At 34.9% G+C, this 24,228-nt stretch overlaps 1 protein-coding gene across 12 annotated transcripts in view; it reads right to left on the reverse strand.

Moving 5' to 3' along the window:
* RASAL2 (RAS protein activator like 2) overlaps positions 1 to 24,228 on the reverse strand; it is a 347,793-nt gene that overhangs the window by 102,040 nt on the left and 221,525 nt on the right. Inside the window, exon 1 of one of the 12 annotated variants that reach the window (XM_025430196.3) lies at positions 3,121 to 3,338. The exons of the other annotated variants lie outside the window; for them this stretch is intronic. Within the exon in view, the coding sequence (XP_025285981.1) occupies positions 3,121 to 3,226 (106 nt within the window). The 5' untranslated portion in view covers positions 3,227 to 3,338. Of the gene's footprint in view, positions 1 to 3,120; positions 3,339 to 24,228 lie in introns of those variants that run through there. 12 annotated transcript variants of the gene reach the window in all.

Consider the following 24,228-nt stretch of genomic DNA (forward strand, 5'->3'; position numbering starts at 1 on the left):
TTAAAATAGAAGCACTTAGTCCATATCTGGACTTCTCTCTAATAGCTTTCAAAAAGGTTTAACTGCTTCGGGTCTTGTCCCCCTGTTTAGACATTTTCACATATGTCTTCCTAAGAAATTATTTTAGTCACATTTTTTTCTTACTCAATAATCTTTAATTCTTTCCAACTGCTTTCCAGATAAAGCTGTTACTCAATAGATTGTCATGAAAGGTCCTACCCAGCCAGCCACCAAACATCCTTCACATATTGTCTCTTATCACTACTTTACATGAACTTCCCATTCCTTTCAAATCAGTTTTTTTCATTAGACATGAACATAATTTAATATTCCTCATGACACTCCTTCCATACAGAAAACTACATTTCTATAAAAATCTACTCTATCTTTTAAGATTCAGATTAAATCCTATCTGTAAAGCAATTTTCAGTGTTCCTAATTGAAAATGATACCTCCCTTCTTCAAATTTCCAAGGCAATTTTTGCCTAGATAAATCATTTCACAATCAAGTACTACTTTATTTTCTCCGTTGTTGTCTTGAATTATTGTTAAGTCTGTCTCACTTAACTGTACACAGTTCGTGTTTTTCTCCCCAACCAAATTCTACATTTCTCACAAACAGCTTTATCTTATACCTCTTTGTATCTAGCCATAGTACCTAGCACAATATTTTGTTCATGAGCAAGATCCAAAATAGGGGCAAGGTTACGAAAGTTCAATTTGGATGAAGGCACACTGCTGACAGAAGAAATAACGTGTGCGAAGGTAGCAAAGGGCAATGTTTGTGTGTAAGATATAGAAAGTTAATCCATTTGGTGGAGGGAAGGGCTTCTTTGCCCCTCCCTCAAAAGAATATTGGAATGTCAAACAGAAGGGCCAGAATAAGTTCCGCATAAGATGTCTTGACTTCATCTGATAGGTGAGAAGGGAGCCATGGAAGGTTTTTGAGTAGAATAATGTACAGCACAGTTTTATGAAGTTGCATCAAACCAGCATTGCACTAAATCAACGGGAAGGCCTGAACATTAGTTAAGTGGCTATTGTTCAAAAGTGAAGTAGTAAAGCCCAACCAACACAAAGTACTTTCCTTTCGTCTCCTCTTTGAGAGAAACCTTTCCTTAGGAAAAGAAAGCATAGTTTAATAGGTTCTCTGACATGACTCTTTTGGTTCCATTCATCCTAGATTCACCATAAAGTAGATTCAGGTTTCTTATTTTTCTTTTGGCATCTTCACTGGGAAAAGCATGTTGTAATTAATGGTAATTATATTAGCAAATGACATAAAAGCTTTGCTTAATCCTCAAGCTATTATAAGCTATATCTAGGATAGTTTTCCTCCTAGTTCCTCTGGAAGAACTTAGTAAATTCCTGTTTATCCACAGACAGAAGTGTTTGCTACCCATGGTCTGGAAACCTCCCAAATAAGAGCAGGAGTTACATAGCTGTCTACTCTCTCAGCAACTAAACTTATTGTGGCCCTTGAGCAGCATCATGACTGACTTCCCTGTGTTTTATCTATTACAAATGCTAAGGTTTCCTTCTATTAGTTGGATAATTTATAGGAATTCGCATTTTTCTTCTAAGCATGTTCTAACATCGTGTGTCTTTATCACCTCCATTTGTGAATAAAGAGGAATTCATTAACTCTCCTAAACAGAGGATGGGAGTGGGGATAGGGCATAAATTGTAGTCACCTTTTATTTGCCCAACTCTATGTATTTGACTGATTTCTTTTTAGACATAATGGAGGTAAATAGCCAAAAAAAGAAGTAAATTAATCTTAAGGCTAGATAATTAGAATACAGAAAAATATCATGCAAGAGCAAGGGAAAGATGTTTAGTGATGACTCTACCTTCCTTTCCCATGATGCAATAGGGTTTAAGTGGTTGGTTTTACTTAGGGATATTTGTATTTGCTTTTCTTCACTGATGTTTCTCGGTGTATGTGGAGGGGAGAGGAATGGGAAGCAAGTAGAATAGGATAGGCTTTAGAGAAATGAGGATAAGAGGTACACATATTTCTTAAAGTCACCCAAATACCCAAGGTAAGTGAGGCTATGATAAACAAATTAACAGCAGCATTGATATCAAAATATATATACCTGAGTCTTTACAGAATTAGAAAAGATCTGATTAGGATGACCCTTTATACCTAAACTGCATGAAAAAAAGAAATCATTTATAGAACGTTTAGATTGACAACATAATTGAATTAAATAAAACAAAACAAAGTCATGCTAAATATAATTTAAAAAATTTTAAAGATAGATGCCCTTTAGAATGGTAGAAGATTATTCTTAGGTTATAGGTAATACTCATGAAGAATAAATTAGAAGACCATAAATTGTGCCCACTTATAATAAAGGTATATCTGTATTTAGTGAAATATAAGACAAATCAAATTTATAAAAAATAATTTCAAGGCAATTATTAATCTAACAAAAGTGTTCACAAATAGGATTTGTGTATCAAGCTCTCCTATTGCACTGATGACACAAATGGATTTATAACCTAACTTTCTTATGAATTTATTATATCAATAATTCCATGATCAATAGTTGCTTTCTTCAGAAATCTATTAGAAAACATCCATAAATGGGAAGTTTAAATGACAGCTGGTCTATGTGTCCTATTTTATATACTCAGTAGAAATCTTCTATATGAACATTACAAATATTTCACACCTTGCAGAAAAGCTACTTCTCAATCCATATGTTGGCTTTTCTTGCACACAAAGCCTATTGCCACTCTTACAAGGCAAGCCTTATTATCATTGTACTAAGAGGTATAGTAAAACAATAATATATTTTGGCTGGTAGAAGTTGTCTGAATACCATGAACAGCTGACCGGATGACATAGTAAGCTTTGCCCAGAGCTAGAACTCTTTGTTAAAGCAAAGCAAACTGTCTCTTATTTCTCACAGGCAATGTTGGTGACCCTCTTTCTCTATACATAAACAAACCTTGAAAAGCAAACAACTTAAACATATCCTCTTAATTCCTCTACCCCGTTTTAAAAATACAAAAGTGGATTTTAGAGAATTTGGGGGTCTTACTCCCCCAAAGTAAGAGAAGTTCAGACAAGAAACGGTTAAAAGAACAAGCGGAGCCCTACCGTACCCAGAAATGACAGAAGGCTCTTCTCCTCTTCCGTGCTACTATCCAGCCACTCGGCCACATCACCGGGGGAAAGGAGACTCATTCTCCAGCCAGAAAACTTTTCCATACAGAACACAATTACTGAATGATGGAATGGGAAAAGAAAGATACAAAGACTAAATTCTTGGGGGTCCAACACTTAAATTGCTGGCTAGGCTGTAATGATGAAAGAGCAAATGTGATCCTCCCTCCACTCTGAATTCTGTCTCTGTGACATCAATCTAACACAACGGGGGGGAGGGGGAAGGAAACAGAGGGTTAAAAGAGGGTGACAGAAGAGGAGGGAAGGGAGATTTGTCCTTCTGTCTCTTAGTGTTAAGCTTCAGCCTGAAAGAGAAGCCAGGATAAAATTGAATAATGATTTGTGTTTAATGACAGGAGAAAGCAAAGGAAAATAAAGAACGATACTCAAAGAAAAAGAAACAGGTTCCTACACTGAAGCAGCTTAGATAACCAGACAGCACAATAGCTAATCAGTTAAGTAAAGCATATCATCAAACAAAAACAAAGGCAAAAGAACAAATTCAGCATTTTGTTTTGTTCCGAGAAGAAAGGTTTTCAAATTTCCTTTCAGTCACCCAGAGAGAACTGCAGCCCCCTAGCCCCTTCCTGCTTTAGCTATTTCAACAGCATCTCAGCCCCCTTTGCGAAGATTTCCTGCAAGCAAAGGCAGGTTGATAAATCTGTGAATAGGAAGCTCTCATCCCTCCTTTCTTCTCCTCCTCCTCCATTCCTCCCCCCACCTCGCATGGCGACGGCATTGATCGACAATAATGGAATCTGTAACTGACTGCCAACAGCAACATTAAGGATATTACAAGTCCACTTCATAAGAATTCGAGCTGGTGGTCGGAACTTGGGGGCAACTCTGGGCTTCTAGTCAATAGCTGTCTTTCTTAGCGAGAAAGAAAAGGGGCGGGAGGAGGGATGGGGGTAGAAGAGGGAGAGAGGGAGAATAGGACAGAAGGCTGAAATCTGAAAGAAGTCAGAGAAGTGAGCTAGTTGGGCTGAAGGTTCAAAGATCCACCAATGAAGGTAATGACTGTCCTTCAACTCCTGTCACTTACACTGTCAATTGTGAAGGAGTCCGAAACAGATGGATTTTTAAACATGAATTATATTATATATTACATGCTTGGATTTAAGATTATTTCACAGGCTTACACCTCATTAATAGGTAGAGAGAAATCAAACTGTAGAGGTATTTTCAGAGACCCATAAATCACTAATATCCCTGTTCTCTGGAGATTGATTAGGTTTGCTATGAGAAAACAACACTCTTAAAAAGCTGAATTTTCCCCTGCATTAGCACCACATTAGCTGTGTTCCCAATGATCTACTTTCTTTTGATTCTAGCAGTCTGCCTTTAGTGAGAGAATTCTCACTGCTTAAGAGTTATAAACTCAAAATATCCTGAATCCAGACACTCCTATCCATGTTGACTTCATTGTTCTTCATATGGACTCCAGTTAACTCTAAGTTTCGTGAGGACACAGACCATGGCTAGAACAGTATCTGGCACTTAGAAGGTCTTCATTTAATATTTACTGAAGTTTTGTTTAGCTACTGTAAAAGTTTTAATAGCTTCAGGAAATATCAGGCTCAATATTTTATGATCTTTTTTTTAAATTTGTCATTTTGACACACAGCAACTTAAAAGTAATTCTAGAAATATTATCAATTGAGAAGACAGAAAATGTAAAAAATAAAAAGGTATTTTGAATTCATCATGTTTAAATAAATCCATAATTTATTATTCAAAATAATTACATAAAACTGAAAGGTAGTGACGTATATAAAAAACATTTTGTCAAAATCCACAGTCTACACTTGCTTAGTATCTAAACATGAATTGATAATCCCTTTGTAAGAACCTTATGATACACCAGTATCTCTGGAGCTCCCAGGTTGAAACCATTGCCCTAGAGCATCAAACTGAAACTTCTTAGTGTGATGTGGCTCCTGCTTCTTTCCTGATAGAAGCTCCCCCAGACTCTCCTTGGCTTAGCTATACTATCCACCTCACTTCCAATGCCTTTGCTTGTTCTACAACAAAGTAATCTACACAATTCATCTATTTTGTTCATTGGTCTATCCCCACTGTCTACAGTATTATCTGGCACACAGTAGATGGTCAAAAATTTTGTTGATTGACTAGTGAGGTATCATTATTTCTACCATGTATATTTGACAATATTAAACTGATTCACTGAGATTCGGCTCCAATATTACTCTCCAAGTTTTCCTTGACACCTTAAGGCAGAGTTAATAGCTTTCTTATCCATACTTTCATTGCTATTGCTCCTATTACCTTATTGAAATTATTCGTTTACATACTGATTTCTTCTACTATACCTTATGTATTTTAAAGGCAAAACTGTGCTCTACTAATCTAAAAAAAATGTTTTAATGCCTAGCACACAGTAGATGATTAATAAATGTTTATTAAATGATTAGTGAAAGTGAGACTGTGATTCTATATACCAAAGAGAAATACTAAAGAATTCCATATATTCTTGATGGGGATCCATACCATTAGTCTCCAAATCAACAACAAAAAAATGAAACCTGGTAAATGAAAAATATAAATCTTTCACTTTATTGATTTTACTAAAGAAAAGGCAGTATAGGCATAAAGATATCCTCAGAATAATCCAGTACTAGAACACTGGTTTCTCTAAACAGAGAGTTACCCAACGAGGCACCCCAAGACTGGATTGAAATTTTGTCATAAAAGGCATCACACAATTTTTCCTTACTTATAACCAGAACATAGCATGAATTAATCCTCCTTATGTAAAATTTTCCTTAAAAAGCAATAAAACTTACGTGAAGACGTAAACATTCTATATAGTAGGTTATACATTTTGCCAAGATATGAGTCAAGGGCACCACAATACTGTGAATAGGACGTTAGGAATAATGCTTGACTATGATCTTCTCAACAAATGACCAAATCCCATACATTCTGGTGGTAACTATGTTCCTCATGTGTAGTAAGTATTTATTATTGACATTTGTTGATTTTATTTTTATTCATTATTTTCCTAAAATAGTGCTAAGTATCTGGAAAATGCTTGGTGACTGAGGGCATTTACATTTCTTGTGTATATGTGTATGTGTAATATATTTGTGTGTACATGACATTTATTGGGCTGCAACTTACTGTTTTTTAGGTACTTCACTAAGTGCTTTACATACAACATCTCATTTAAAATTCTTAAACAACCACCAAGTGGGATAGGTACTATCTTCCTTTTACAGATGAGAAAATCAAAGACCAGAAAACTTGTCTAAGGTAACATGTAGTAAGGCAAATAAAATTTGAATGTCTGAATGTTTGACCAAATTCTCTCCTCTACTGTGCTGTATCCTACAAGGGCTGATAAGCAGAGGTCAGCAACTTTTCTATAAGAGGGTCAGTAAATATTTTAGGCTTTGTGGGCCATATAGTTGCTGCCACAACTTATTTTTTTTTAAGATTTTATTTATTTATTCATGAGAGATAGAGCAGGAGGCAGATATATAGGCAGAGGGAGAAGCAGGCTCCCCAGGGGGGGCCTGATGTGGGACTTGATCCCTGGACCTCGGGATCATGACCTGAGCCAAAGGCAGACACTCAACCATTGAGCCACCCAGGTGTCCCTGTCACAACTATTTTAACTCTACCACGGTAGCATGAAAATAGTCGTAGACAGCATGTAAATAAATGGGTATGGCTATATTCCAATACAACCTTATTGTTTGAATGAATGAATGAATGCTGTGGGCCATAGTTTACTAACCCCTGATTTAGGCCCACCACTGTCAAATCAGTCAACATTTTCTGAGTACTTAATTTGTGGATCTCTGCCAGACCTTCATGAGAAATAAACAATTATTTGCCTGGAACAAATAAAGTTTTCTTTTTATTTTAAGAACTGTGTGATTGTCTTTATTATTTTACTTTTAAATAAAGTGTAAAAGCCCAATTATTTCTTTCCTCCCACTTCCTTAATCTCATAGTCCTAGAGAAAACTTAAATTTCAGTTGAAAAAAGGGTATAAAAAAATGTAGCCCCCTCTTCAGTTACTTATATTTCTGATTTTTGTTCATTCATTCAATAACATTAGTGACAGTATGTGCCAAGCACTGTTCTAAGCCCTGGGATGCAGTTGTGAATAAAAGAGACAAAATCTCTGCCCTGGTGGAACTTACATTTTGAGGGAAGAGAAAATAATACATGAAATTAAAAAGTAAAATATATATTGTGTTAGGATGAATAGTGCCAAAGATAAGAATAAAGCAAGGAAGGGGTGTGGGTAATGTTGAAGAGCTTTACAATTTTAGAGGTTGGCTAGGGAAGGCATCTCTGGGTGATTGACTTTTGAGTCAAGGGTAGCTGGGTTTGGGGGAAGAGGGGAAAAAAAAAGCTAAAAAGGCCTGGAAGCAGCAATAGTCAGATCACTGCCGCTAAATTGTATTGACTTGGGGGGCCAAAAGGGATGAGATCGGTGAAGCAACAAGAAGCCAGATCATGGGGATCCCTGGGTGGCTCAGCGGTTTTGTGCCTGCCTTCAGCCCGGGGTGTGATCCTGGAGTCCCGGGATTGAGTCCCGCATTGAGCTCCTTGAGTGGAGCCTGCTTCTCTCTCTGCCTGTGTCTCTGCCTCTTTCTTTCTCTGTCTCTCATTAATAAATAAAAATCCTAAAAAAAAAAAAAAAAAAGCCAGATCATGCAAAGCTGGAAGGTCTTTGGCTCTTTTCCTTAATTAGACAGGAAGACTTTGAGGAAGAAGTGCTTTGTTAGACTTACATATATTTTTTTACATGGCCTTTATTGAAATAGAACTCCCATACCATAAAATTCATCCTTTTAAAGTAGTTTAAAATATATTCACAAAGTTATATGAACATCACTATAATTTAAATCCAGAATATCAGAATATTTTCATCACCTCAGAAAGAAACCTTGCACCCATGAGCACTCGTTCTCCCTTCCTCCCATCTGCTGAGTTCATAGCAACTGCTAATCTAAGTTTTATCTTTATGAATTTTCCTGTTCTAGACATTTCATATACATGAAATCATATAATATGTGGCCTTTTGTACCTGATTTAACTTAGTTTTATCCATGTTATACTTCATTCTTTTTAATGGCCAACTAGTATTCCACTGAAGGACATTTGGGTTATCTACACTTTGCAATATTACAAATACAGGCATACCTGAGATACATTGTGGATTTGGCTCTAGACCACTGCAATAAAGTGAGTATTCCAATAAAGCAAGTCACATTAATGTTTTAGTTTCCCACTGCATATAAAAGTTATATTTAAAGTATACTATAATCTATTAAGGGTGCAATGGCATTACATCTTAAAAAACAATGTATATTCCTTAATTAAAAAATACTTTATTGCTAAATAAGGCAAGGCATCATCTGAACTTTTAGTGAATTGTAAGCTTTTGTTAGAGGAGGGTCTTTCCTCAACAGTTTTGGCTGCTGACTGATCAGGGCGGTGGCTGCTGAAGGTTAGGGTGGCTGTGGCAATTTCTTAAATAAGACAACAGTAAAACTTGCTGCATCAATAGGCTCTTTCATGTCAATTTCTCTGTACTATGCAATGTTACTTGATAGCATTTTACCAAAATAGAACTTCTTTGAAAATTGGAGTCAATCCTCTCAAATCCTGCCACTGCTATTTCAACAAGTTTATGTAATATTCTAAATCCTTTGTTGTCATTTCAACAATCTTCACAGCATCTTCAGTGGGAGAGTGAGGGCCTTGCTCTGGGTAAGTCTTTTGCTTAGGCGAAAGCTGTGGCTGTTTGATCTTCAATACCGACCCCTAAAACTTTCTCCATATTTGCAATAAGGCTGTTTCACTGTCTTATCATTTGTGTGCTCACTGGAATAGCACTTTTAATTTCCTTCAAGAACTTTTCCTTTGTATTCACAACGTGGCTAACTTTGGTGCGAGAACCTTAGCTTTTGGCCTATATTGGCTTTCAACATGCCCTTCTCACTAGGCTTAATAATTTCTGGCTTTTGATTGATTTTATTTTTTTCAAGATTTTATTTATTTATTCATGAGAGACAGAGAGAGAGAGAGAAAGAGAGAGAGCGAGAGAGAGCAGTAGAAGGAGAAGCAGGCTCCATGGAAGGAGCCCTATGCGGGACTCGATCCTGGAACTGCAGGATCACACCCTGGGCTGAAGGCAGGCACTAAACTGCTGAGCCACCCAGGGATCCCCCTGGCTTTTGATTTAAAGTGAGAGGCAGGTAATTCTTCCTCTCACTTGAACACTTAGAGGTCATGAAGGGGTATTAATTGGCCTAATTTCGAAGTTGCTTTGTCTCAGAGAATAGGGAGGCCCAGGGAAAAGACAAAAGGGAAGGAATGGTGGGTCGGTGGTACAGTCATAACACACAAAACATTTATTAAGTTTGCCATATTATACGGGTGCAATATGTGGTGCCCCAAAACAATGACTATAGTAACATCAAAGATCATGGATTATAGGTCAGTAAAACAAACATAATAACAATGAAAAAGCCTGAAATATTCCAAGAATTACCAGAATGTGACAAGAGGCGCAAAGTAAGCAAATGCTATTGGAAAATGACACCAACAAACGTGCTTAAGGCAGGGATTGCCACAGCCCCTCAATTTGTTAAAATGCACAGTATCTGCAAATTATAACAAAGTGAAGAGCAATACGACAAGGTATCCTTGTGATGCTGCTATAAACATTCTTGCACAAGTTTTTGCATACAAGTTTTATACTTTAAAAGGATATCCAAATAAGATGTATTGTATAATTTGCTTCTTCTATACTGAGAATTTTAAAATGCTACAGCAGAACAGAGTTATTTTCCAATTTTACAAGCACCGGTTTTCATCCTAATTCATCTGGGATTTCTATCCTTCTTTAAGAAACCAAAACTACTGACTCAGTCTCTTTACTCTTGCTATATTATTCTTACACACAAGAAAAGATTAATACTAGATACTCAGGAATGAACAACAGCAGGTAACATATGACAATAAATCTTTTCCTAATTTGATAACTAAAACTGGTAAAGTCGATGGATTTTTGGGGGTAATTTTATATTTTGATATGGTTTCACATTCATAAAAATGGGGGAAGAAAAGAGTACAAGAAATGCCTATATATCTTTTATCCAGATTCTCAGCTCTTTTCATTTTGCTACGTTTGCTTAGTCATTTCCTGTGTGTGTGTGTGTGTATGTATATATGTATATGTGTGTGTATATATATATATATATATAAAATATGCATTTCCCCAAACCATTTGAGAAAGTTGGAGACATTATGCCCTTTCCTGACAATATCTTCAGTCTGTATTTTCCAAAACAAAGTACATTCTCTTATATAACCCAAAACAATTATCAAAATCAGGAAATTTACCACTGATATTGGTTGATATTTTAAGAATAAAATTAAATATTCCTCTAAGTACAAAATCTACTATATGAATCCTATTTCAGTATCATATGAAGTCCTTTATTTGAAAACAAATTGCCTTCAAGGAACAGTCACTAAGATATCACAAGTAGTGATTAGAAGTATAATTCAAAGGAATAGTCTATCATATTAAAATAATGTCTATCAAATTTTTGAAGGATTACTACTAAACTTATTAGGATTCAATATACTATTGTGATAAAGGACTGAAAGTAAGAATAACCAGTTTTCAAGAGGGGTAATTAAAGGGCAAGTAAAGTGGTCGACTGCATTTCCATCTTGATATTCCTTTGGATATATCCAAACTTTGGGCTCAAAAAAGCTTAAAGTAAATGCCAAACTATGCTTTGCCTTTATATTTTAGTGAGGAGAATATTTTACTGAAATATAAAAAGAGTTAAATCCTATGAAAATTACAGTTTAACACTTTAAATAGTACCATATATATGTATATGACATGTTATAATTTTTGTAATATATATTTTTATAATACATAAAAAATTTATGTATTATAAAAATTTTTATCTATTTTATAATACATTAAAATATGTATTTTTATAATATATAATTTTTGAGCTATATATATTATATATAATATATATACATATTACCTTTATATATAAATGCACTCATACATTGTTTTCACTTGCCATGTTAAGTTACATGATTAGGGGTGAAAAAACTAATAAAGCTAAGGTAAATTTTCTTTCATTCTGATTTAGGAAGCAATACTTCTGATATGTGAAGCCATTGAGTAAGAAGGTTATTATTATTAGAAGCATTCCTGTTAATATGACTATTTAAAATATATAACAGAAGGTACTTTGATGTCCTCTGCTGAAAAGAGGTATCAAAATGTAAAGTAGTTAGGGGGAAAAAAAAGGTAAAGTAGTAACACTATTATAAAACAGATGCTCAAAAGTAATGTGCCAATCAAAGACTAATGGCAATTCTGTTTAGGGAAGTTAATGACCATCTAGAATTAAAGATAATCAGATTCCTTAACACTAAAGCTATTCTTTCAAGGAAAAAAAAATGTAAATAAATGACTATTGTAGTTAATGAATAGGTAATTCCTTCTCAAAAAGATCCAGAAAAGTGGCTAATGTATAATTATTCTTTTTTTAAAAAGATTATTTATTTGAGAGAGAGAGTGAGAGAGAGAAACACAAGGCGGGGGGTGGGGTGGGGGGGCAGAGGGAGAAGCAGACTCCCCATTGACAGGGAGCCTGAAGCCTGGTTCAATCTCAGGATGCTGGGATCATGACCTGAGCTGAAGGCAGCTGCTTTACCAACTGAGCCACCCAGGCACCCCAATGTATAATAATTCTTAAAAGAATTATTTTTCTTAAAGTTGAACTTTACAACTAATGTGACTCAAAGTATATGCAATTCTTGGAATCTATTAATTTAGCATCTTATACAATATCAAGCAACTGAAGTTACTGAATATTTATTGAGTAGTGGGCAGACAGATGCATACACTTACACGTGTAAGATTTTAACTACTGTGTAAGTACACTAAAAGCCATTAGAATAATATCTCCTCTAATCTGTCCCTACAACCAGCAATAATTTGAACATTTGTATCAAGAAAAATAAAAGATCAAATGTATTGTGCATGTACAATGTACTAGGTAATAAATGAAGTGCTTTACATGTTTAATCCTGTTTACTACATAGAACAACCCTGTGAGGTAGTAGTAACGTTTTTCCTATTTTACATCTGGGAAAACTAAGGTTTAGAGAAGCCACAAAGTCATACAGCCAGTAAGAGGTTGGGAGTCGAGAATTAGGACATAGATACTTCTACTCTAGAGCTGACATTCTTAACTACATTCTATATTAGAGTTTCTTTCTATAAAATTTTTAGGTATTATAAAAGAGGTTAGAAGGGTGAAAGTGAACAGTCATTAAGTGGAAAGTAAAATTCTTTTATTTGCTCAATGATCTAAGATACTGCAACAGGGTTAAACAAATTGTGCACAAATCCAAAGATCCGTACAGAAACAGGAGGACAGACCCCCACAGTCTCTAATGTGAAGGGATGAAAAGATCAGCTTGAATTTGTTTCATTCCTTTCTACCAATAAATGATTCTGATAGCTTGACTGTTTTATATATATATATATTTTAAAATATTTTATTTATTTATTCATGAGAGACACACAGAGAGAGGCAGAGACATAGGCAGAGAGAGAAGCAGGTTGTCTATGGGGAGGCTGATGTGGGACTTGACCCCAGGACCCTAGGATCATGGCTTGAACCAAAGGCAGACACTCAACCACTGAGCCACCAGGGTCCCCTTGATTGCTTTTTATAAATATCTCTTAACAAAAGGATTTCACTGAACATTAATTAGTGTAATGCTTGGCAAACAGCAAGTGCTCATTATTTGTTAAATGAATGAATAAATAAAAATATTTTCTCATGCCTGCTCAGGATATTTGACCTAGTTGTTTGACCCAATGGGCATTTTTTCCCCCCAATGGGCATTTTAATGAGACTGCTTGATACTGTACTTGACTAATTTACTACTGCCAATTTTACAATGGAAACTGTCAATTTTTATCTGTTAAGTAAATGTCTTTTAAGTTACAGAATGTAACACATTTGTGGAAGAAAATAAGTTGGTTTTAAGAGAAAACTTAACTTTGGACATGTGGTACCTGACAGAAGTTAATGAGTACTGGTAACTATGGAGAATGTATATGGTAGTACAGAAATGTTTTCAGCAACTCAAAAGAAAAAAAAATCAAGTGGTTTCACACCTATTTTTTTTCTATTAAAAACCATAACCAAAAAAAAAAAAAAAAAAAAAACCATAACCAAGTACCAAAAACTTTCAATACATTTACTTTTACCTAGGTTGTTAGAACACTATTTGTAAATGTGCCCAGAAAAACATCTCTGATTGAAAAAACAAACACTATCAACTCTTTAATTTCCTTTTGGTTAGTACTTTATTTATTTGGGGGCGGGGAGAGAGAGAGAGAAAATAGGGGGAGGAGCAGAGGGAGAGAGAATCCTAAAGCAGACTCCCTGCTGAGTGGGGAGGCCCCTGAGGGTTCAGGCCCAAGACCCAGAGATCATGACCTGAGCCAAAATCAAGAGCTGGCTCCCCAGTGACTGAGTCACCCAGGTGCCCCGTTAGTATTTGAATATATTGCAAACTGAGCTTTAGCATAAGAATAAATTGGAACAAAACAGTCGAATCAACAGATAAATAAAATATGCTCCAGTTGATCTTAAATGAGTTTAAATGACAGAACTGCTATAATGTTATCTACCTGGGAAGTTTATTCACACAAAAATGGAACATATAAAATATGTGAAATATAAAGATGAATCAGAAAAAAGACTTATTCTCAAGAAGCTCGTGGTCTATACTTCTCTGATAGTTTACCTTTATCAGTAAAAAAATGTAATTTCACATGTCTAATATATGTACATTTATTCGTAAGTTATGTGCGTGATCTCCAACCATGTAGTAAATACAAATGAAGTGCAGTTTTTCTTATTTTTGGATAAAAAAGTAAAGGACTCAAAGCTCTTATATTTTCTTCTCACCCACAATGGACTGTCTTCTGCATTATGCTGGGATGTACGCACTCTGGAGAGAGAGCAAATATGGGGCTTAAGTGGCCTTAGTAAATATCCTGGGATGATGACCACATTCTTCCTTCAGAACTGAAGTAAGGCTTTAAGAATTCTGTCAGTTACTATTGAGCTATCAGAGTCAGCATACAAATTAAAACAGATTTGCATCTTTAGTCCGTATCAATTTAACACTTAACAGAGGGACACCTGGGTGGCTCGGTGGTTGAGCGTCTGCCTTTGGCTCAGGGTATGATCCTAGAGTCCTGGGATCGAGTCCCACATTGGGTTCCCCTTAAGGAGCCTGCTTCTCCCTCTGCCTATGTCTCTGCCTCTCTCTCTGTATCTCTCTTGAATAAATAAATAAAATCTTTAAAAAAAAAAAAAAAACAGAAGATACCAGTATTTTATTAACCAGAATTAACCACTATTTAATTCACATTCACAGAAGCATTTAAGTATACTGGACTTATTTTGTGGATACCTATTTATTGACAAAGCCATTTAAAAATGCTCTATTTACTGAGGGATGTCCTCAGCCCTATCAACAATTGTCAGATTTGAATACCTATCCAGATTTAAGGAGACAAAGTATCCCTAAGGTCTTTCTCATTTAAACTAAGCTGATCCCTAGTCAAGAGTACATTAAAAGAAAAAAGTACAGGCACAATGTAAAAGGGTAATGGAATACTCCATTACCTGAAGCAATTTTATGTTATAGTTGTCTGGACAATCTACTCACTGCAGTAGATTTGTACACAGGCTGATATGATTCTTCCTCTCCCTTTCTTCCAAAAAGAATCGAACAAGATATTTATTGCCCCTAAATTTTAAATAAACTCAAAGTGGATTAGGTATCCTTACATTTCAAGGAAGGTGGAAAACAACCGGCACCAGATTCCTCCTCAGGGCTTACTAGTAGAAGCCTCTTGCTGCTACCTGGAGTTTTCAGTCTTTGTTAGCAAGGAAAGGAGGATTCGAAGATTACCTTCTAAAAAAGTTAGCGCTGTTCTGGAAAGGAGTGCTTTTCCCACCTATCCTTCCTCCACCACCTAATAAGGAAGCACCAAAGATCACTGACAAAGACTGGGGATGTCTGACTAGAAATTCATTTGACGTTAGAAAGCCGAGGCAGTGCATTAACTGGAGAAAGGCAAGAGACAGGAGGACAAGAATGATGGTGAATTGTGTCTCCCCAAAATTCACATGCTAAAGGGCTTCTCCTTAGGACCTCAGAATGTGACATTATTTGGACACGGGGCATTACAGTTGTCACTGGTTAAGAAGAGGTAATTGAGTGAATCCCAATCCAGTATTATTGGTATCCTTAGAAAATCAGGAAGTTTCAATGCAGAAGCACTCAAACAGGGAGAATACTGTGTGAAGATAAAGGCAGAGATCAGGGTGATGCTTCCACAAGTGAAAGAATGTTAAAGATGGCCAGCAAATCACCGGAAGCTATGCCAGAGGCCCGGTACTGATTCTCTTCTCACAGCCCTCAGGAGGAAGGACACTGTGGAAACCTTAATCTTGGACGCCCAGGCTCCAGAACTGTGAGACAACGAATTTCTGTTGTTAAAGACACTTGGTTTAGTACTTCGTACAGCAACCTTAGCAGAATAATACACTGACCATGATACAGCAGAGGAGCAGCCTGGAGCCTTGTGGTCTTATGTTCAACTAAGTAAAAACCTGTGTCCCTTTTGTCTGGTCCACTTTCCCAGCCAGCTCCAACACCAGAGGAATCAGACTCAGAAAAGGAAGGGAAGGGGCGCCTGGGTGGCTCAGTGGTTGAGCATCTGCCTTCGGCTTGGGTCATGATCCTGGGATCCTGGGATCAAGTCCTGAATCAGGCTCCTTGCATGGAGCCTGCTTCTCCCTCTGCCTGTGTCTCTGCCTCTCTGTCTCCCATGAATAAATAAATAAATAAATAAATAAATAAATAAATAAATAAATAAATAAATAAATAAAATCTTGAAAGAAAGAAGAAGAAAGAAAGAAAGAAAGAAAGAAAGAAAGAAAGAAAGAAAGAAAGAAAGAAAGGAAGGAAGAAAGAAAAGGAAGGGAAAGGGAAAGAACCAGCTGGGCATCTCCCACTCTAAGTTGGGGTAGTGGTAGGGGAGTTAATTTGGATAAGAGATAGAATTTTAAACTGAACTAGACTCAATGGGCTGTTTCATTACTGAAAGTAACCAAAAATAACCATTGGCTCCCCATGGTATTATTAGAGAGCAGCTTTCTAGCAGTGATAGAGCACAGTTGGGGGTAAGGACTTGGGAAAACAAAACCACCCTGCTTCCCCTCCTCTTGGCTTATACTCAGAGAAGATTTCAGGGGTTGTAGGACCTGAAGCCTGTTCAATCTGTGGGGCTATCTTTAAGAAAAGTAACACAAATTACAAACACAAATCTCTCTTTTTTCAGTTTCTTTCCCTCATTATAATCCCATGTGCTGCTAAGATCTGGTGGCCCAGGACAGCAGAGGCTGCCATTAAGACAGAGAAGTTACTTCAACAATGGTAAGGGAGTCAAAGGTTTATCAAAGACCTAGTGCCATTTATAAAAGTCATTCACAGTTCACCTAAGGACATAATTTTTTGGCAATGGTCTAGAACCTATGGTGATAAGTCACCGTCTTGCTTTTCTTAAATGTATCCACTGTTTCAGCAGTGGTGCATTTAGTCAGCATGGAGAGAAACTCTGGATTTTTCTGCAGATAATAAATAAAGAACTTTAAATTTCAGGAAATTTAATAGTGATGTTTTGTAAAATATCATTGGATAGGCAGAGTAAAATGATAAGCATAAAGTCAGTATGCTGGATAACAAAACACTTAAATATTCTAAGGGTTTTAGAGATTACTAGAAAGAATAATGTTTGTATTACCAATGACTGCTGGATTTAAGTTTCTTGACTTTACATCTGGCACTTGGGGGAAGTGAATACATATCTTTTTAATTTTTTTAAAAGATTTTAATTACTTGTGTGGGTGTGAGAAAGAGAGAAGGGGAGAGAGAGAGAACATAAGTGGAGGGAGGGCAGAAGGAGAGGGAGAAGCAGACTCCCCATGCAGCAGGGAGACAGATACGGGACTTGATTCCAGGACCCTGAGATGATGAACTAAGCCATAGGCAGACCATTAACCGAATGAGCCACCCAAGCGACCTTGAAAAAACATCTTTAATACAATATTATTATGATAGTTGAAAGATAAAAACCCAATGATCATAGCAAGAGATCCTGAAAAGGCAAATGATAATGTCCAGTACCCCTTCTGATAAGTAATCTTAGAATATTTTAAATAGATGGAAACTTTTTTTAAAGATTTTATTTATTTACTCATGAGAGAGAGAGAGAGAGAGAGAGGCAGAAACACAGGCAGAGGGACAAGCAGGCTCCATGCAGGGAGCCTGGCGTGGGACTCGATCCCAGGTCTCCAGGATCAGGCCCTGGGCTGAAGACAGGCGCTAAATTGCTGAGCCACCCGGGCTGCCCAGATTGAAACTTTCTTAACTTAATAAAGGATATAGACCAGAAAGCAACAGCCATGTTATATACAAATTTAAAACAATAAAAGTGCTTTTATTAATGGTAGGAACAACATAAAGACTCTGATTTTTCAACAGGATGTAGGTTCACCAAGGACTGTTATATATGTAAAATGTTCTAGTCAATGTGGTTAGATAAAACAAGCAATATATAGATATGTGATACAGGGATATCTGAAAAAGAGGAGATAGATATCTGAAAGAAAAAAACAAATGATAAATATTTGCAGAAAATAAGATACATTCCTAGGTGAGGATGGCAACAGGGGACAAGAGAATCAATTAAAAAACAACAGGATTTAGTAAGATAATTAAAATAAAGATAAATGTACAGAAATTAGTTTCCCTATATACCAGCAATTACCAATTTAAAAAATTAATGAGAAAAAAGAGCCATTAAAAAAAGCAATGAAACTATAGACTATAAGTTTAATAAGAAAAATTTAAGACAAATGCAGAAAAAAATATGAAACCTTATATATGACTGGGTGCTGTAAGATCCATGGGGAAAAAGAAGGGTTGTTCAATACATATAGCAAGAAAAGGTTATCAACATATGAAAAAAGCCTAAAAGTATAAAAATCAGTTCCTGGTGGATTAAGGACTTAAATGTCAAGAAGAAAAAATTTTAAACTCCTAATAAAAAAATAAAAAATAAAAAATAAAATAAAAAAAAGAAATATCTTAAGACACTGGTGTAGGAAATGATTTTGTAAATAAAAACCAAGAAATATTGACTATAAAATATTGATAGTTTTATCTATATAAAATTATAAACCTCTACTCATCCAATCACCTTTAAAAAGGAAAGTTAAAAACTAGTTACAAATTGAGAATATAGATGCACTTGGCTGGTTCAGCTGGAAGAGCATGCGACTCTTCATCTCATGGTTGTGAGTTCAAGCTCCACTTTGGGTGTAGAGATTACTAAAAATTAATAAACTTTTAAAAAATTGATAATATATTCATAATACAACTGCTCAGGGGTTACTATCAAAAAAATATGAAGAATGTACTGTGAAGAAAACTAAAAATCATAAAGCCTATATTTTTGGTCAAGATCATCCATTAATTTGGAGACTTTGCCTCAATTAAATCATCTGGTGTCTATGTTTTATGGTTCTTTTATAAAAGGAAAAATTTTAAATAAACATCTTTACGATGCCAAGAAACATAAAAAGAACTCGTATATATTAACAGAAACAGCACAAATCAATAGAAGAATGGGCAAGAGATAAAAATAATTTCACAAGAGTATTAACACATATAGCCTTAGACTTATGAAAAAAATGTTCAGTATCACTGGTAATCTGGTTATGCAAGTCAACAGTTTTCATTACATAACAAAAATGTAAAATTCTGACAATACCAAATATTGGGCAGAATGTGGATTCCTCAGGGTTTCATATACATTATTGGTAGGAAAATAGTTTGGCATTATTTGCTAAAATTGACCATATACAACCTTCTAAGGCCCAGAAATTCCACTCCTTAGCAAAGAGGAACTCCCATAAATGGATAAAAGAAAATATATACAAGAATGTTCACAGCAGCATTGATACCAATAGTAATATTCTGTTAACAAACCAAATACCATTCAATGATTGACTAAATCCCAATATCAAACTCAATCTAAACTTTAAATTTTTTTGGTATGTTCACACAATGTAAAAATTATACAGTATTCAAATAAATGAACTATAGCAACAATATGAAAAGATGTTAGTAATATTTAAGGGGAAAAAAAGTCCTGAAAGAATATATATATAATATTTGCTCCTCATATAAAGTTAAAAACAACTAAAACTTAGAAATGTATATGAAAGCTAATTCTCCTACAAATAATCTACATGTTTACTGTAATTACATTTGAAATGCCAATACACATTTTTCTTTTTTTTGGCTGTAAGTGGGGGGACAGCCTGATTCTATAGTTCACATGGAAAACTAAATGCATGAGATAAAAAGAAGAAACACATTTTGAAAGAAAGAACTAGTTAAAGGGAATTTGCGATATCACTAAGAGAAACACATTAAAACCCACAGTCATTAAAACATTGTAATACTGATGTAGGAATTGAAAAACAGATCTCTGGAACAGAAAAATAATCCAGAGAAAGACATGTAGACATTTAGCTCATAATAAAGAAGATCTTTCAAATCAGTGTAGAAAGAATATTCAGTATAAGGTGCTGAGACAACTAACTATACAGTTGAAAAAAATCTCATTTCACAAAACCAAAAAAAAATTCCAGATAAAGAACCTAATCCTAAATTGTGAAAGGCCTTTCTAAGCATCTCGCAAGAGCCAAAAACTACAATGGAAAAGAAAGACAAACTGAAAAAAATCATAAAAATCAAAAGCTTCAAATAGCAAAAAAAGACATCCTGAACAAATTTGTAAGGCTATTTAACAGTGTCTATCAAAATATGAAATGCAAACTACCTTTGATACTGTTTCTAAGAACCAATCTTATTAAGGACAACCCTGAGACCTCTGCTCATGACCTGAGCAGAAACTAAGAGTCTGCTTAACCAAATGCGCCACCCAGTAGCCACTGTATCACTTAAAAAAAGGGAGGGGGATCTATTGACTTTTTTCCCCCAGATTGTATCCAGTTTGAGGCTATTACAGAAATCTGTTTATTCTTGTATATGTATCACCATGTACATAAGCATGTATTCATGTTGAGTTAGCATTATTTTCAGTTCTACTAGATAATGCCAAATTGTTTTCTAAAAAAACTTCTGTATAAATTTTCACTCCCCCTAACAACCTATGAGTTACCATTGCTCTAAATCCTTGACAACTTTGGTTTCATCAGATTTTAAATTTCAGCCAACCTAGAGGTTGTTTGGTGGGTGTTCTGTCATAGTTTTAACCTGAGTTCCTTTGATTATTAATCAGGCTGTGCACCTCTTCAAATGTATATGGCCATTTGGTCATCTTCTTTTGTGTGAAGTGCCTAACCAAGCGTTTTGCCCATTTTTCTACTGGGCTTTTTCTTATTAATTTGTAAGAGTGCTTAATTTATTCTGCTACAATTTCTTTGCTGGTTTATGTAACTTGACTTTTTGTTCTCTCAGTAGGGTCTTTTGATGAATACAGTCCTTAATATACTAAAATGTATTACTTTTTTCTTCTTTATATTTAGTGCTTTTTTCGATTTAAAAATTATTTCTCTATTTAAAAATTATTTCTCTATTCTAAAGCTATAAAGATATTATAATACAATTAAGTGTTACTTTTTTTTTTACATTTAGGTCTATAATCTACATGGAATTGTTTTTTGTGTAAGATGTAAAGATGGGATCTATTTCATTTCTTTTTCCATACAGATATCTAGTTGATCCAGTACCATTTACTGAAAAGACCATGATTTCCCCACTACAGTTCTAATTTTATCATAAATAATATTTACATATATGCACAGATCTGTTTCTGAATTCTATTCTGTTCCATTGGTCTATTTCTAACACCTATCCCACTTTGTTTCAACTGTTATTGTTATAGCTTTCTAAAAGTCTTGATAGCTGACACAGCAAGTCCTCCCAACTTTATTTCTTTTAAAGCTTTTAGTTACCCTTAGGCCTTTGCATAGCCATATAAATTTTATAATCCATTTGTAAAATTAAAAACCTCTTCTGAAATTTTTACCAGAACTTCATTGAATGCATAAAGGAATGTGCCAGGAAACTTATATGCTACAAACCAGTATTTTTATTGCAGAAACATGGTACAGCCTCCCTTTGATGGTTCTTTAATTTTTTAAAATAAAGATACACACTTGAACTTTTAGATGTTTTGCACATCTTTTGTAAATTTACTCCTAGGTAATGTCATTTTATGTCACTGTAAATAGTATCTTTTTTGTTTTTAATTCACTTTCCATTTGTTGCTAGTATATAGAGATACAATTGATCTTTGTGGGTCTTGTAACCAGCAATCTTGCTAAACTCAGTCTTTTTTGTTTTCCTAAACAGTTACATTATCAGCAACCTTATAAATATTTTGTGCCTTCCCAAGCCTGATATATTTTCTTGCCTTACTATACTAACTGGGATATCCAGTATATGTGAAATAGCAGTGGCAATAGTGGGCATCCTGGCCTTGATATTCAACTTGAAGGCTTTTAACCACTAAGTTATGATGTTTGTTGACTGGTGTTGTAGCTATCCTTTATCAGGGTTGTGAAATTCTTTTTCTATTCCCGTTCTGTTATGAGATCTTATGAATGATTGCTAAGTTTTATCAAATGTGGTTTTTGCATCAGTTGAGAGGATTTAAAGGTTTTTCCTTCTTTGGTCTGTTAATAGTAAACTACTTTTTAAATATTAAATGAACTTGGCATTGGTATTATAAACCCAAATTTATCACAAGGTATTATTCCATTTGCCAATATTTTGATTAGGATTTTGTCATTTACACTAATGAATAAGACTGTCCTTTTATGTAATGTTGTTGCCAGGTGGCATAAAAGTGATGCAAATCTTATAAAATTAGATGATGTTTATAGTCTTGTTTTTTAGAAAGAATCTGTGTACTTTGAAATTATATCTTTCTTAAATGTTTGCTAGACTACTTAGGCAGTCTTCTGGGCTTAGATTATTTTTTTTGTGGATAAGATCTTATCACAGATTCAATTTCTGTAATAGTTATAGGAGTATTAGGGTATTCTATTCTTGTGTCAGTTTCAGTAAGTTGTATTTTCCTACAAGTTTTACTATTTTAACTGAATTTGAAATTCATTTTCATAAAGTTGTTCATAATGCCTTATAAATATTTTTATTGTATATAAGATCAATAGCAATGTACCCTCTTCCATTCCTGATAATAATTATGTTTTTCTTGATCAGTTTTGCCAGGTTTGTCAATTTTAGGTCTTTTCAATGAACTACTGATTTTCTCTACTGCATGTTTGATTTAATTCCTATTCTTATCCCTCTTTCCTACCTTCTGTTTTCTTTACTATGGTGCTATTTTTCTAACTTATCATACAAGTTTCAATATGTAATATTTCTATCATCATTCTGTTGAAAATATTTTCTAACTTCCATCACGATTTCTTTGATCTTTGTGTTATTTAGAAGTGTCTTTTTGATGCTTTTAAGAAGATAGATTTAAAATATAGATGTTTATCCTACTTAGTTGCTTTCAGTGGATTATTCAGAAAACCTTGCCCACCCTTACCAGAAACAAAGAGTCTACAGTATGTTCTAGAGTGAAAAATGCAAATCAAACTACAACATGTGTTGTTTGATTCCACTGAAAATAAAAAACAGAAAAAAGTATCTGTACTCAGGTGTTATTCTCTCTCACACACGTACACATACACAAAGAATTTAGAAGGATAAATACTAATTGTTAATTGCAGTTACATGTGCAGAAAATAACAGAATTCCTGGAGTGGAACAGAAGGAAGAGATTTTATATCTAGGCTTGTTTTAAATTTTTTACAAGCAGCAGCCACTATTATTATATATTTTTTAAATTAAGATTTTATTTGAAATAGACCCAAATGATACGTTTTATTATTTTAATAGATTATAAAATTATATATAATCAGGGTAGCAATGAACTTGAACCTTTATCTAATTAATTTCTTTGGTCTTCAAATATGATTAGTTTGACCTCAGGAAACATACGAATTCATTTTACATATGATGTCCCACAAAGAAGATCTTAAGACTCTTAGGTTTATTTATTTTTTATTTTTTTTAAAATTCTTTTTTTTAATTTTTTTTTAAATTTTTATTTATTTATGATAGTCACAGAGAGAGAGAGAGGCGCAGAGACACAGGCAGAGGGAGAAGCAGGCTCCATGCACCGGGAGCCCGATGTGGGATTCGATCCTGGGTCTACCAGGATTGCGCCCTGGGCCAAAGGCAGGCGCCAAACCGCTGCGCCACCCAGGGATCCCAAGACTCTTAGTTTTAGAGTCAAAAACCTATATATGTCTTTTTTCTATGTCACTCAGATTCCACATACTATCACATTCTCTGGAGAAGACTGCTTATAAATGAATCCAGAAATAGAGCTAAAAACGTGCATTTTAACAGTATAGAACTGGAAGGATAGGATAGAGGGAAGCATCTTATCTGACAAGAGAAGAAACACGTGTTCAGGAGTTCCTGGTGTTTGTCTTTTTGCAAAAAAAAAAAAAAGAAATTAACATTTATTACTAAGTAAATTCCATTTATTGTGTTGGATACTTCTACATTTCACAATGATTAAAAAACTGTTTTAAAGTATTTTATTTCCAGGGTGTCTGTGTGGTTCAGTCAGTTAAGCGTCTGTCTTCAGCTCAGGTCATGATCCCAGGATCCTGTGATCAAGCCCCATGTTGGGTTCCCTGCTCAGTGGGGAGTCTGCTTCTCCCTCGCCTCTCCCCCTACATGTGCCCTCTCTCATTCTAATAAATAAAATTTTTTTAAAAAATAGTTTTACTTTTCTT

The sequence above is a fragment of the Canis lupus genome, chromosome 7, assembly GCF_003254725.2.
Source record: "Canis lupus dingo isolate Sandy chromosome 7, ASM325472v2, whole genome shotgun sequence".
In the NCBI taxonomy this organism is placed as follows: Eukaryota; Metazoa; Chordata; class Mammalia; order Carnivora; family Canidae; genus Canis; species Canis lupus.